Below are 16,014 nucleotides of genomic sequence, written 5' to 3' on the forward strand. Positions count from 1 at the left end.
ATTGCCCAAATATCTTGTCATAGGTATGGTAAACCACAAAGCTTTTACAGGGCAATATGATTTATGCGCTTTCAATTTCCAGCATAACAATTTAGAGTTTTTGGCTTTGTGTACAAGAGTAAATAGATACCAGCCAAAGCTTTTCAACCCAATTTTGGTGAGAATCACTCCGTCAGAGAGTTTTACAGCCTGTACACAGCTTCCCGGGAGAAACCTGAAAGATCTTTCCTTGTGCATTGACAGACGGGAATTTCAAGAAGGATATACTCTGTTTGTGTTCAATATGAGTCCTTCAGATGACAGCCAAGCGTTGTCACCGATAATAAATGGCAACTTGAGACTTGAAATGCGCTTCAGAGTCCCGCTGCCTCACACAACGACGCTGATCATTTATGCTTGTTACGATTCAGTTCTCGAGATCAATTCAAAAAGATAAGTTTTGGTTGATTATTACTGATAGTTTTTTTTTTTTTATTGAATCATGAACAACCATCATTTGGAGAGTATGATGAGGCTGCTAGTCGGTGACAGGTTTTTTGGAGTATGGGCTGAAGATGAATTATTAGGGTTACTCAAACGTTCGTTTAAACGGCTTTCATATCTGATCATAAATACAGATCCAAGGAACAAACCTGGAACTCATTGGCTGGCGATTTCACTAGATGAAGATGGAGGTGCCAGTTTTTATGATTCGTTCGGATTCCCACCGGATTATCCATTGTACCCCAAAAGCATTGTAACGTTTTTGAGAAAGCATGCTGATCGAGTAGCTTTCCATCAAAGACAGCTACAAGCCACGCTGTCTACAGTATGCGGTCAGCACTGTATATTCTTTTTAGCCCAGAGAAAGACTTATGATGATGTACTTGCTTTATATAGCTCTAATCAAAAGAAAAATGATACCATGGTGTCGTGTTTTGTAAAATGATTTCTCAGATGTGTATTAACATGTAAAGCTAGCAATTTTAATCAAACTTTGTGTTCTCTGAAAGCTTTTAGTGATTGTCACTTGTGTTAAAAATTATTTTTAATAAAGACTAAAAAACTTTTTTGGGGAAAAAAAGTAGTGTAATGTGTTTTTTTTGTTCAATAAAAAACATGAGAGATAATTAACTTTAAAAAATAAGAAGACATGTTTTATTCGGTTTTTGATTACATTGATTACATCAGAAATTTAACCAAGTGGGTCATAAGGCAATTGTCTTGCTTTTCTTCTTTTTTTTCTTATCAATAACATCTTCCTCCGATGATGTCTGGTATTCTCATGGTTCTCTTGAATGTTTAAGCTCTGCTATTTCCCTTCGAGCCGATAAGTTTCCAATTGTGGAAAGGGGGATTTTAGGTCTGTCAAGGTTCGTGCAAGCCAAGTCCAGCCTGTTGGTTTGCCAGTTGTCCTAGAGCTTGCTAAAAATTTCATCAAGTCGAGCATATGACTTCCTCGTATAGGCTTTTGTCTATGCATCAATTTACCGTCCTCAGTCCATCCGATGTGACCTTTTGATGCTAATATTCTATGCATTACATGTTCAGTGTTTCTCTTTGAGCAAGGGTTTATGTTGGTTAAAACTTCATGCAAAACTTTATCGACCCCGTGCTGCTGCGCCCCCTCCTCGCTCTCTTCCTCCTGATACTGGTGCCCATCATATGATCTGTCACTTTGTCTCCCCTCACGCTCAGCGGGGAGCCTTAGCGTTATTTGCTTGCTTTCATCCAGTTTTTGTTTCTCGAGTACGAGATACTTTTGTAAAAGCATATTGTACTTTTTTTTTTTTCTCATCCGGGTTTAGACCCTGAGTCTCAAATACCCGTCTCATTTCGCTATCCAAATCATCCTCTGCTTTGTGTCTGATGCTTGTCCGAGAGGCATTTGCATGCTTTTCATGTAAGCGTTTGATCTGCTCGGGCGAGATCAAATACATTTTCTGGATTTTTATTTGCGAATGGTGCCTATAGCTAAATCCGCGATGATGGGTAGCACGGTTGTGAGCAGTGGTAACAGGAAACCACCTTTTTGAGTCATTAACTTCTTTTTCTTCCTCACCCCATCCCGTCTGTTGGCTGATTTTCTCTTTATGCCGTTTCAATCTCTTATGCTGGCATTGTGTGATCAGAATATTTCCTTTTAAAAGATTCATACAAATCTCGCATACAGCATAAATCTCGCATAAATCGGGTGAGCATTCTTCTAAAATAATCTTACGAATTTTTGGTGAGCTTGTGGTTAGTGTTTTCAGCAAAGCAAAGTTTCTTCTCAATCTTACAGACATTGTTTCTCTTATTTTTCCCTGGGTAAGAAAACACACAACTGTTCTCCCGGTAGTATCCCGGATCTCAGCCTGAGCTGCTCTGGCTTCTCTCGTGGCTTCTTCAAAACTCTCCAAGAAGAACTGCAGACGTCCTGGACATATTTGTCTAGCTAATGTATTAACTTGTAATTTATCACGAGGGTTTTTAAATAACACCATATAAGTACAGTTCAGACTGATCGTTCTGATGTGTTTACCCTGTAGAAACACATCCTGAGTCAACATCAGGACTGTCATATTTTTATGGTGTCTGTACTGTGTGAAAACAGTACCACTTCTGGATGATTTGATGCTTGAAAAATAACATCATCCAGTACAATGAGATGACTCTTGTGTGAGGGAAACAAACTCTCATCTTCAAAAGAATCAGGGAGACCTTCAATGAATTTGATGTTTGTATTTTTCTCTTGAAGCTCAGAATATAGAGGCTGAAAGGATGTATAAACCCACACAACATTTTCTACAAGCTTATTCAAAACATGTACACAGTTTTCCAATACAGATTTGACAAAAAAAGTTTTTCCTGAGCCACTAGGCCCGACAACCATACAGGAAAATGGGACTTGAAGTCTGTGATCAAACTCGATTAAAGCAGGCTGAAACATTTTAAAATAAAAATAAACACAAAAAATGAAAAATAAAAAAATAAATAAAATAAAATAAATAATCAATAACCAAAAGGTAAAGTCTGACCTCCTGGCAGCATTCTACGCTTGTCATAAACAACCCGGAATTTTTTGGGGAATGATGAATTTTGGAGTGAGAAACCGGCTTTATTGCGAATGATGCCATGCTGAGGGGCCTCAAGTGTAGACCCTGCTTGAAAGTTATCAATGTGACTGTCAACAAGGTTCTTTACAGATTCAAAGTTGACCCTCTCGCAGACATCATGTGTTTGTGTGATCCCTTTTGCTTTCAAAACAACTTTGCTGTTTTGGTCATGTATCCATAACTTTTAGGTCCAGCTGCAACAAACTCTGTAATGAAATCATCCTGATCTAACTCATTTGTGAGATCACCTAAATATCTACCTAATTCAACGCTATCAGTATTGTAGTATATAGCTCTTTCCTGTAACTCATCCAAGTAGCTGTAGAGTTTCATACGCCCATATGAAGTAGTGAAGGCCGCAATGAAGATGTTATCTGTGGAGTTTGAGAGTGGAGTACAGAGGTCACCATAACACCATTGAATAAGAGCCACATCATCACTGACAAAAGAGAAATAGCTCACTTTGTATTTTGGAGAATGAGGTTAAAGAATTCCTCGGGGTCACTCACAAGTTTGCTCTGTGTGAGATTATTTCTCTGCCCAAATTTTCCCCAAAAGGAGTTTAAACACAGTTTGGCCATTTGTCTTTTAGCAGGGTTTAATTTTATGTTTTCAGGGTCTAAAGTGATGCCTTGTTTAGCCTGGTAGTCTTTAATGTAAAGCAGCCTATCCTCCTCACTTACAACATCTGATGGGTAGCCTGAAGCTTCTTGTTTTTTGCGTAGGAAATGATGTACATATTGTGTGAATATTGTGTTACTCTGTTTCTCAAAGTGCCATACCTCCATGATTTGACTTATTTGATATCCCTTTTCTAAGGCCAGGTTAAATTCAGGAGTGGTCCACACACCTCTGAGAGCTCTCTCCTCGTTGCTATGGTTACACGCCCCCTCCTGGTTGTTCATTTCAGCACATGTGTGGCAGAGAGTGAACACAAGCTTGCTTGACTGGGTTTTATAGGGTAAAACAGGAAAATAGAGAGCTCTGGGCGGGTAGACAACCACTTTGATAAACCCAAAGTAGTTTTTTGTGTCCTGAAAATTGCGAAAAATTATTTGAGGATGACCTAAGGGGTACCGACAGGTGCTATTTAGAAACGGATACAATGAGGTAACATCCACGTAACTAATTTTTTCACCAGGCCCTGCGCTGCAGCGCAGCCGGGCTGGGCTTGTACGACCACCGAAGAGAGCATGATGAAGATTTAAAGGCTCTGGTGTATCGTAACATTTGAGAAAGCTGATTATACTCTCATAAGTACGTTTTAACTCCATCCATTCATGCTCTCAAATTATCAAAAGGTGCACATTATGCTCGGCTCTCAATCTAGCAAGCCTGTCTTGAGTGGCCATGTTAATGTCTGAAAAAGAAGTACCTAGCAGAGGGTTAAGACTGACTGATCTGACTGATTAGAAAAACACGTAACACAACCATGGAAGTAGCAGCCTAAATTTTTAGGCTGCTACATAATAAAGTTGCGAACACTTAACACATTTTTTATATAGCTGACAGTTGCTGGCGACTCTTTCACGCCTCTCAACGACCTTTTTATGGTTCTGGAAACAAAGCGGAGACCTGCAGGTACGATTACAATCAGCACAGAGAATAGGAGACAGGATGTCGCGACTACACGCGGATTGCATGCAGACAGAGCAATGACTGGGGCAGAAATGGGATAAGATATGGTTATAGCCTGTGTAACAATAATTGCATATATAGTTTGTGCCCATAAATCCCTTTAAATTTTTAATAGCATAGTAATGGTTCTCAAATAAAAATAAAAAAAGGGTTTTTTCGCTAGTTGGTGTAGTGGTTTGAAATGTACAAAGGTTACGATTATACTCATTACAGTAAAATACTATTATTTTACAGCTGAGTAGCCTTTCAAATGTAATAATTTGATTAAAGCTTACAGGCGTTTGATCATTTAGACCAGCTTTTTGTGGAATTTCTTTAGCTAAGGTTTCTGCCTGGAGACCGTTAAAATCGGGGTGCAGAAGGTGGGCCAGACTTATGGCAAAACATAAACTATTGTCAGGGTTATGGACCACGTACAAAAAACGTCTTTTCTTTTTAACAATTTTGTTGTTAAGTACCTGTCTAAGTATTCTCTTTCCACTACCAGATGGGGGTCTAACAATCTGAGCTACGAGCTCAAGCAAGCTGTCACACATTACCGACCAGTTTGACTGTACGGCTCTCAAGAATAAATTTTCAAATTCAGACAAATTGTGATTATCACGTAAAATGTCTGAAGCGTTATTTTGTAACTGATGCCCTATCAACTCTAACTGTACAACATCGCCTGGGCGTGCATGGGAGAAAACCCTGTTTGATCTTTCACGGGCACTCCCCATTATGCCTTGATAATATTGTGCATAATCGGGTATATCGTCTGGAGGCAGGAAATTCAAAATATGTCTAATTTCAACATTATTAAATTTATTTCTGACAAAACAGCTCGGCTCTGGATTACCGCCTTGTTGAAACGAAGGACCGCGATCATGGTTTACGGGGCTGTGATGGAGTGGCTCGTTAGCAGGTGATTGCACATTGTTTCGGGAAAAGCCGAGCGATTGTTGGTTATGAGAGTCAATGAAACGGCTTTCATTTAACCTATCTATCTGGCTTAACAACTCTGGGGGTATTTGAACCTCATCCTCTCTTTCTGCCAAGGCTGCTAAATCCTGATTTAGATCAAATAACGGTTCAGAAGAGGAAATGTTTTGTGTCAGGCTCCTTGGAGAATGAGCCACGTTTGACTGTGTTTGGATCTCATCGGACTCCACACCCAAACTTTGACAGCTATTTTGCGAAAGACTTTCACTAGGTGCTAATGGGGCAAGAGCTACATTAAGCAATTCGAAAGGGTCATTATCATTGATTGCAGCAGGGTGCTCACTGCTTTGTGAATGTGTATTTTGAGAATGATCGGTATTTTGGTTTAACATTGCTAGAGCTAGGTTTATGGCTAAAAATGGGTCAGTAATATCATGTTCCTGGTTATCCATTTTTATTGACGCAGAAGAATGTAAAAGGACAAATGTTTAAAAACCAAAAACAGCTTATTTATTTCTTATTTGATAAAGGACATTAACTCAACAACCAGACATACTGCTGGAAGAGCCAGAGAAAGAAGCTGTTGTCGGCTGTGTCTTGTCCTTGTCCTCCTCTTGGTCCTTGCGCCCGCAGTATTGAAACCCCTGAGACGTTTAATGCCTAGACCTAACAATTAGAGGTTAAAAAGTGAGTTATGGTAAATACAAAAGGATAGTTTAACAGTTGAGAAAAATGTGAGAACATAGAGAGACTGACCGTGTTTGGCTCGCAAGAGCAGGCGCGGCGGATTTTGTGTGCCTGATGGCAGAGAAGACGCACCGGTCGAGATGGAGCTCTGGGAACCAGGAGCCGGACGGCCTAGCGCGGTCAACAAGTTGTGTCTGTCCCTGTCGGACAGGCGAATATTTTTCCCCGAGGGTCGCCGGTATGCGCCAATTCGAATGCCTAATACTTATGTACATATTATATTTTTGGTTTGTATTTTTTATTAATTTCCCAAAATTTCAAGCAAAATCTTTTTACTGTGTCTTTATGGGGTTATTTTGTGTTCAGTTTTGAGGTAAAAAATTAATTTGATCCATTTTAGGTGAAGACTGTAATATGACAAAATGTGGAACAAGCAACCAGCTCTGAATACTATCCAAATGTATTTTCTTATTTTGGCAAAATGGATCCTGGAGGTGCTTAGTGTTGACATCTGAATTATTTTGGACAGATAACACTGAAGGATGGAGAGAGAGTTATGCTCCACCGATTACAAAGTTTCTCAACTACAGGGACAAATGAAAGATAATCTATACTTGGTGGAGGGAAAAATGTTTTTATCTGTTAGCACTTTCTATTACAGCTCGGTAAGGTTTCTCTTCAGCACTGTAGCCAGGCTGACAAAAAATCAGAGCTCTGTTGAGCCAGCAATCCCTTTAACGTTAACTAGTAATGACTTCATGAACTTCTTCACGAATAAAATTTTTATCATTAGAGAAAAAATTACCAATAATCATCCCACAGATGTAATATTATCTACAGCTACTTTTAGTACCATTGATGTTAAGTTAGACTCTTTTTCTCCAATTGATCTTTCTGAGTTAACTTCAATAATTAATTCCTCCAAACTATCAACGTGTCTTTTAGACCCCATTCCTACAAAACTGCTCAAAGAAGTCCTGCCATTAATTAATTCTTCAATCTTAAATATGATCAACCTATCTCTAATAATCGGCTATGTACCACAGGCCTTCAAGGTGGCTGTAGTTAAACCTTTACTTAAAAGTAATGCTTCATCTTGCATTACTTTGCCCAAATGGGTGCTCTGCTAACAAGCGGAAACTGCTCATACTCTCATCAGACAATACATGAACCTCCCAACAAACACAATATATGCTTAGCAAACCGCCATTTTACACAGTGGAACACTTATTTTTAAACAAAAACCAATGCAGTACACCACTGACAGTGCTTACCTTTGCAAATCACAGTAAACACTGAACCAAGATGGCGCCTGCGCGAACGAGAAAACTGAACTACGGTGTCCTGCAGAGGACAAATGGTCAAAATTGCTTAAATCTACAGTGTATATGCAGCTCAACAGCAACACCTTGTGACTTATTCCCGTCACTGCCTTACAGTTACATCGTATATTATTAGCTATGTAAACAGCTTCCGAAGATACCGCCATAGCTCTCTGCAGCTGTAACACTTTCACGCTTTGCAAATCATTTCACGTTTTTGATAGTTATAAAGACAGGATATGTTTTTAAAGTCATGCTAGGCTGTTGCTATGGTGGTTGCTGTGGACTAGGGTGGACTGCGCGTCCAATTCCTGTTATTAGCTGTCCGCCGTAGGAAGGCTGTGTTCCATTTAGAAGTAGCGCGTCTGGAGTAACTCGAACTCAAACCCCGCTTTGTTCTTAAATTAAAGGCAGTTTATAGCCGTTCATGACACGCGCACACACAGAAAGCACTTTGCCTCACCATGAGAATGCAACTTTACTAAAACCTTTAAAGTATCTGATATAGGATAGAAAAATGAAGCAACCAGAGATTTAATGATGAAGACTCTGGGTTCTATAGTTCACGTTGTACAGTCCTGAATGACTCACTGCAGATCCATATAATTTACTGAAGAGGATTTTAGAATGCACTTTACATTTAGACTGTAGCTGTTTAATTTTTTACATTGTTAGTGTGTTATGTCATGAATAAGGTTCACCTGCTGGGGGTTTGATGGATCAGCTGGACAATACAGTCAAAGACAGACTTCATCCATCATATGCAAGAATCCTAGTTGGATTTTTGTTTTCACTCATATTTTTAAACCAAATATTGAAAACAACTGTGACAGACTGGATACCTGGTCAGGGTGTACATCAGGGGCGATTTTAGCCCATTTTGGGGGGTGCTTCAGCACCCCCAAAATGAATCAAAGCACCCCCAAAGATTTCTTACTTTTTTTTGACAATATTTGCTGTTTGTGTGACACACTACTAAAAATATAAAAAGCATACAGTACTTGGTTGAGACGGAACATTTTAACAACAAAAGTATAGATAACCCCTCCCCCCTCCCAAAATGGTTTGTTCCAGCTCGCCCCCACTCTGGCTCTAGGGTCGTTGCTGCCAGAGCGATGGTAGCTGAGACGCAGCGGAGCGGAGGTGGAGTGCCTGGATTAAAACAGGACATATTAGCAGCATTTAACCTTCAGTTACTCTTTATGTAGTTAGATAGGAGTCATGTTTCTTTTTAGCTGAAAAACCTTACACCCAGGTAACCTGCAGTGTTGAAAACGTGTTTTCCAATGATGTTTGCTACCCTACAATCCGTCCTACTCTGTAGTGAATTCAGCGACATTTGACCGTCCTGTTGCTCCCACTGAAATGTATACAGCCTATTTAAAATCTAAAACTTAAAATTGTCCGTAGCCTGCTGTTGTTACCACTGTCCTGTTTGAAATGGATACTAACTAGCTAACTGACTGAATGCCCATTAACCTTATAACTCTTGTTGTGTGTGTGTGTGTGTGTGTTTGTGTAGAGAGAGACAGTCAGGTTCATAATGGATATAAGGAAGTTTTTTCAAAAACAGGAGCCACATTCAGGTAAAAGTGTAAGAACAAATGATCCATCAATAAAGGATAATGTTGGATCAGTGTTTCAATATTTTATATCTTTTATTAGATGTTCATGTGGTTTGGTTATTTGCCTTTTGGTTGAAAGTACACTGAGAGAGGACTTTTCGTTAGTGATCTTAATAAAAAAAAATTTTCATATTAATGTAATTTTTTCATCTAATTGAATACAATCTATTTGTGTATGATTGTCAGTCCAAAGAGGGAGAGAGGAAAGAGGGGAACATGAGGAGAAAGTACAAGGTCAGGAAGAACCAGGTAAGAAAACAGACAGGGAACAGTGACAGGCAAAACAGAAACTATTAAACTGACGAAGAGAAAAAACCTGATTTTACTCATACAGTCTGGAAGTTGTGTCCTCCCTATATTAAAGCTGCTATACAGAATCTGCAAAACAAACTGGGTTGAAACATTTTTGACCCTCTTTAACAACATTCCAACATAACATTATAATTGATTGGGGAGATTAAAATTAATGATATATTTTTATGTGGTTCAGCCACAACTCTACTAAAACCTCAGCCAGTAATAGGTAGGCCAACTTTTGGACTGTCCAGGTGTCTGTATGACTGCCGCATACAGACTTATGCGGCAGAGAAACACTTATCAGTGTTTCTCAAACTTTTTACAGTGTGTACCACCTGAGAAAAATGTCAAGCTCTCCCAAGTATCGCTATGAAAGCATGAAACTCATAAATCTTACAACACAAAATTAGTATTATTAAATTAGTTAAATTAGTATCTGCAGTAAAGATTTTTTCATACATTGTATACATTCTACCACAGGCAAAGTTGCCTCCATTTTTATAGTTTTTTATTAATATTTTGTAATAATTTATTCTGTTTTGGGAGTGTTTTTTATGTATCTGTATTATATTATACATACACATTAAAAGTGAATCTCTGTCCAAAACATGCACTCAGTTTACTTCTTACTCACTATGAGCATCATTTAAATAACCTTTATCAGATTTGATGGTTTTGTTACAGACTTCTCAAAAAAGTGTTTTGCTTTTCTTTCACAAATGTGGGGGTTGTGTTAAAATGTACAAAACGGTGATGTCATGTTTTGTGACGAGGACCCAGGCAGAGAGAGACTTGATGAATTTAAGAATCTTATGATTTAATAAAGAAATTTGCAGACTTGCACAGAGATGGTAAAATTATGATGACTGATAGCGGAGATGAAGACAACAGACGATGAGGACAGGGAGGAACAGGGGTTTAAATGCACCAAGGAGACAGTCAGAGAGAACTCGGGACAACTGTAGACATTTAAGGATGCAGGGACTGACAGAGACAGGGAAGAAGTCTTATCGTGACATGTAAAGTTTATCTTGCCTGGCTGGGCAGCTCTCTGGGTGCTCAGCACCCCCAAAGCTCTGATCCTAGAATCGCCCCTGGTGTACATTACCTTTCACTCAAGCGTCCCAGGACAGAGCCCTGCCCCACCATGAGCCTGGGTGGATACGTAGTTATAATATAAAATGACTGATACTGAATATGAATATTTCATGAAAATCGAATTATAATATGAATTCCTAGGTGTTTGTTATATCCAGCAAGAGTAATATTGATCACATATGTCTGAAACCCTAACCCTAGCTCAACAGACCACAATGCCCTGGACTGTCACTATTATTACATGCTGTGAACATAAGTAGCTTTGATCACAGTTTATGTTGTAAAAGAGAAGGAATATTGAAAAAAAGATCAACATTGTGATATTATTTCTTCCAAACTTACCAGAAACATGCTTGTCATACTCTCACAGCATAGGATCAGACTCACTGTGCATGACGGCTCAGGCCAATGTTTGTTAGATTGTCAGTTGTTTAGTGCTTCTGTACAGTTAGGGTCACCATCTCTATTTCAGTATAATTAATATGCAGAAAACACTAAAAGTTGATTGTCTTCCAATATTCTAACAAAATTAAAAAACTTTGACTTTGTAAGTACATATTGTTACAGTCCTAATGCCAATATGATTCTTCATAACTCCTGCTTTGAAATACTGAACTTTAAAATTTACCTGATGAAAGATAATTTACAGTGGCACTCTGTCAGGATAATTCTGACTATAAGATCACTGTATTAATCTGAATCCTTCTGAAATGTGCTGTGAATGAATGCTGATGCAACTCCCTGTGGGAAAGCTGTTAATAAAATGAATCTGTGACACATCTAACACATTCAAAGAGGACGAGGACACAAAGGGAGGACACACAGAGGCTGTGTTAAAGTCAGAAATCCAAATCTTTAGTCAAAAGCAGGCGGCGGTTACAAACAGGGCGACAAGCAGTCCATTACACAGTCTATAGGGTTAAACATACAGAGAATTCAAACAGCAGTAAAAAATAACTGGACACTGAAAAACGTAAAGCAATGTGTGACGCAATAAAAGGAAGCAGCGCAATATATTCACTGAATTATCATCAATTACAAAAGAGAAAAACGACGATTTCTATGGTTTGTTTTCCTAAAGGCAGTTAGAGTGTGGCTGGTAAAGATGGAAACGCATACAGAATGTAAACTGTGTGAGTTTGGGGAACTTTGTTAGAAACAAATGAGGTAAAAAAATCAAAACAGACAAAACACAGAAAGAGGCTCTCAGTATTCATTAATAATTAGAAAGCACCTAAACATTCTGGTCATAGATTTTTACAGTCTTAGTTCCGCTCGCTGTCATCATTATAATCATCATGATCAATGGCGAGGTCCTGAGGTGGGCGGGGCTGTCTCTGGTGATGTCCCCATGAAGGAACAGCGTCTGGCACATGTTGATGAAACATCCCAGTACACTGGTTTAGTTTCCTCTCCAGCTGTTGGACATTTGACACTTCAACATTAAAGGGAAGAAGAAGAAACAGTGTTAGGTCAGGTGACCACATGGTTTCTAAAATAACTGACAGGAAGTAACCAGGACGTTAGAAATGGATGGCATGTGTTTAGTTACTGTAGTTAGGTAACTCTATTTACCAAAAGCAGAAGCACACAGATGAACAAGGATCAGATGCTGAATGTTGCAGGAACATGCTCATGTGTGGTGATCATTCAGTGCTGCTCCGGGAGGTTAGACAGTCCAAGACTGATATCCTGCCCATCTGAGAGTTTGAAAACACACATGCAAAGATTTATTTTGTGTTACAGTCAAAGTTGGATGTTTGTTTTTGTCCTTTAAAAATGTTTGTGTATTTGAAAGCACTAACATTTAAGGATGACTCGGATTGTCTCTCTCTAAGAGTATCTCCTTTAAAGGGGAGACAAGTGTATCCACTGATCCACGTCACTTTACCTGGATGATGACTCCTCTCTCCCTCACTCAGAAACACTCCTAATATAACCAAGCAAATAAATAATATTGAAGATTTACTTACATCATTACAAAAACATCTCCCTTTGATTCCATTTCTCCATTCCTGCTGAACATCAGCCAACAAATATCCCAGTAAATCACAGTAAAATGTAAAGCACATATTTTCTCTGCTTTGTCTAACCTCTGCAGAGCCTCTGTCAAGAAAAACATATCTGTAAGCATGAAACAAATATACATTTCATAACACTGCACTGGACAGACCTCGGTCAGTTGATTTCCTCTGTGCAGTGCAGACGAGCATCAGCATCAGTCAGCAAGTCAAGGTGGTGAGATGGACTGGTGTCCTTGGTGACTCTGCTAGTTCTTCTGAGGAAACACCACCGTCTCTCCACACCGTCTCCATCTGTTAGCACAAACTGCTGCTCTGCCAGCATGCAGGAAATCAGATATCACACACACAAGGGTGAAGAAACATTAGAGCTCGAGTTTGGATACTTTAGATCTAAACAGATCAAACTAGCTCTTAGTTTCAGCAATCAGTGAACAGACAAACAATGATACCATATTGATTCTGTATGAATACAATATGGTATTTTCAATACAGGTGTCAAATTAATTTATTAAAACTAATACGGATATATGTATATACAGTATATTTTTTTGATAAATTAGTTTGCTAAATTATAAGAATATTTTTTTATTTAACAATTGCAACTGAAAGAAATTAAATATTGAACAAAAATATATTGTCACATTCTTCATTCTCAAATACAAATTTCACAAATTAAATTTTTGATTAAATGAAAAAATATGAATTACAAAAAATAATTGTATATTATTAAAATATTATGCAACCATTATTGAAGAAATACATTATCATCAGAATTCCACTATTTTTAGACATTGAATTTATAACACTGAATTTTTATCCTCCAAATTTCCCTGTAAAAATATTCACCTGCATAAATTCACCTGCAAAAAATTCAACTCCAAAAAATTCACCATCAAATATTCACCTGCAAAAAATTCACCTGCAAAATTTCACCTGCAAAAATTCAACTGCAAAAGTGATGAACTTGAATGACCCAAGCCAGAGCAATCAGCACTAGATCGAGTCGAGCGGCTCTCAGCCAATAAAATTACACTGTTTGATCACATGACACCGTTAGCCAGCAGTGTGTCTCCGAAAAGAGAGCTGTTTAAAGGTGAGTGATTAAATTTTTCTCCTAAATAGAGATCATTACAGAACGCCTAGTCCTACTTAAAATCCCATTCATTTTTCTTTTGACTAACTCAAAGACAATTTCCACGCCTCCCCTGCCTGTCTGCAGAGGCAGTTTTGAATTTAGGAGCGGCAAGATGGCAGCGGCAAACCCTGGCGGTTCTCCGGTAAGTGTATTGTTTTTTATCTTCAAGTTTGTCTTTTGAAACGTCAATTTTATTTAAATCCGTTGCTCACGTATAAAGTACACAGACGGGGTCTTTGCTCAACTCGTCTGAAGCGTGTCTCACTAAGCGCTACATGCTAGCATCCTGCTAACCGAGCTAACCTTCCCAGATAGCAAGGAAACATTGAAACAATGTTGAGTCAATATCAGGCGACGTCATTGAATAAGTGTGACGTTGACCTAACGTCACTCTTGCACCCATTTTTAACGTTGAAACAACGTCAGGTTTTGATGTTGAATCAATGTTGAAACCTGACATTGATTCAACGTTATATTTTCTAATACTGTTGACATTGAAACAGTGTCAGATTCTGATATAGAAACACTGTTGAGCTATGGTGTTGATTTTCCACCTCTTTCGCACAGTTGTTTTTTATTAAAACAAGTTAAATCATGACTGGAAATCTACCTTTCTTTATAGTTATTTTAACCAATACTAAACTACTGCATATTTCCATCAATACTTAAACCACCTAAACACATAATTGCACTTATTCCTCAAACTGGACACCCTTTATAAAAATCAAATTTCTCACAATGTATCATGTCAATATTAATATCCTAAAATAAGAAAGCATTGCATGTGATGTAACAGAGAAAAAAAAAACTAAACAAAAAAAGGTCAATAGACATGTTTCGTTTGCTAAATACTTTATTAAAACACAGTTTTCTATTTACATTTATATTTTAACATAACTTTGTAGTTTTTACTCCGGGATGGGGACGGATGATGTGCGTCCTGCGCCACCCAAGCGGTCTGGGGCGTATCGGAGCCATTTCTGCACTGCCTGTGCAAAGACAAACTCTGACATAGAGTTTGCCCCTAACTGCTGCGTCAGGCCATCTAGGACAAAAATACACACACACACACACAAACAAAAAAAGTGAATTAGAGCACATGAATAAGCTCTTGTTATCTGTCTTCAGCAGGGAGAAAGTATGTAAACTCCTAGGCTGATAAACATGAAAGTCACCAGGCGTAAAAATGCAAACTGCCGCATTTGATTCCCAAAGAGCTATGAGTGGAAAAACTGATAAGTCTTAGCATGGTGTGCCGTGCATCCTTTAAAACAAAATAAACATGGGGTCCTCGGGCTGTACAAACTACAACCCGAGGACTAAACAAGCCAAAGACCAAAGACTCCATCTCCAGATTAACCAGACATGAAAGTCTTGTTATTAAAAAAGACAAAGTAATATAGCAAAAACCGGACATAGGACATGTGAAACACACCCAGCAGATCAATCGATCCCTTTATTGTTCACTTTAGGCTCCTAAAACTACAATAAACGGTAAAACTTACAAATATGCATCTGCACAGCGCAGTATCTTTAAATCCCCTTTTTTGCTTCGTCTGGTCCTTTGTTTTTTTCCCTGCCCAGTTTAGTACCGAGGCCAGCTCGTTTGTGATGGCATAAGCCATTACACGGCGGACTCGCACCTCCAGTGTGGTCCCTCCAATCAAGGCAAAGCGTCTCACCTATAGACACATTTTAAGAGATGGAATTAGCGTGTCTCATGTCTTAAATGTGTATGCAAGTGCTTGTGTGTATGCCGTTGTTATGCATTTAAATCACATCTGACAGCTATTACACTTTATAGTTACAAAGTGTACATAAGCTTTATATACTTACCATTGCCTTATTTGCCTCTTGCGATTGAAGAGCTGCCTCTGCATTGTTTAGCTCCTCAATGTTGTGCAAGGGCAAATCCAAAGGGAGTACCCCAGCATCTACCGATTCACTGGAGCCGGTATTGCGGATGGCTCTGACCTCACGGAGTTCGTTAAGAGATCTCGTCAGGTCTGACAGCATAGTTAATATCTTTTGTGAGGTCGCATCTGTTTCAAAGAACAATTCCAGAAAGATTAATGGCTTAAGTACTGTGAGGCGAAAAACTAATATATCCATAAGTGATGGTGTAACATTCTGCATTCAAGTATTAGTTGTTTTAACTGCTAAAAGTGTTTGCTAGTTTTTGCCTGTCAC

General features: G+C 38.7%; 1 protein-coding gene and 1 long non-coding RNA gene across 2 annotated transcripts; both read right to left on the minus strand.

Moving 5' to 3' along the window:
- Positions 1-2,740: 2,740 nt before the first annotated feature.
- LOC112843812 (uncharacterized) lies at positions 2,741-6,947 on the minus strand. Its single transcript, XM_025902895.1, has 2 exons — positions 6,393-6,947; positions 2,741-6,302 (listed from the first exon to the last, which is right to left on the minus strand). The coding sequence occupies exon 2, from the start codon at positions 6,086-6,088 to the stop codon at positions 4,532-4,534; it is 1,557 nt and encodes a 518-aa protein (XP_025758680.1). The 5' UTR covers positions 6,089-6,302; positions 6,393-6,947; the 3' UTR covers positions 2,741-4,531.
- Positions 6,948-11,917: 4,970 nt separating this feature from the next.
- LOC102081759 (uncharacterized) lies at positions 11,918-12,881 on the minus strand. The gene is made up of 4 exons (XR_266054.4): positions 12,839-12,881; positions 12,471-12,595; positions 12,241-12,365; positions 11,918-12,100 (listed from the first exon to the last, which is right to left on the minus strand). It is a non-coding gene; the product is annotated as an uncharacterized LOC102081759 (long non-coding RNA).
- Positions 12,882-16,014: the final 3,133 nt, after the last annotated feature.

Source organism: Oreochromis niloticus, linkage group LG23 (genome assembly GCF_001858045.2).
Source record: "Oreochromis niloticus isolate F11D_XX linkage group LG23, O_niloticus_UMD_NMBU, whole genome shotgun sequence".
Lineage (NCBI taxonomy): Eukaryota > Metazoa > Chordata > Actinopteri > Cichliformes > Cichlidae > Oreochromis > Oreochromis niloticus.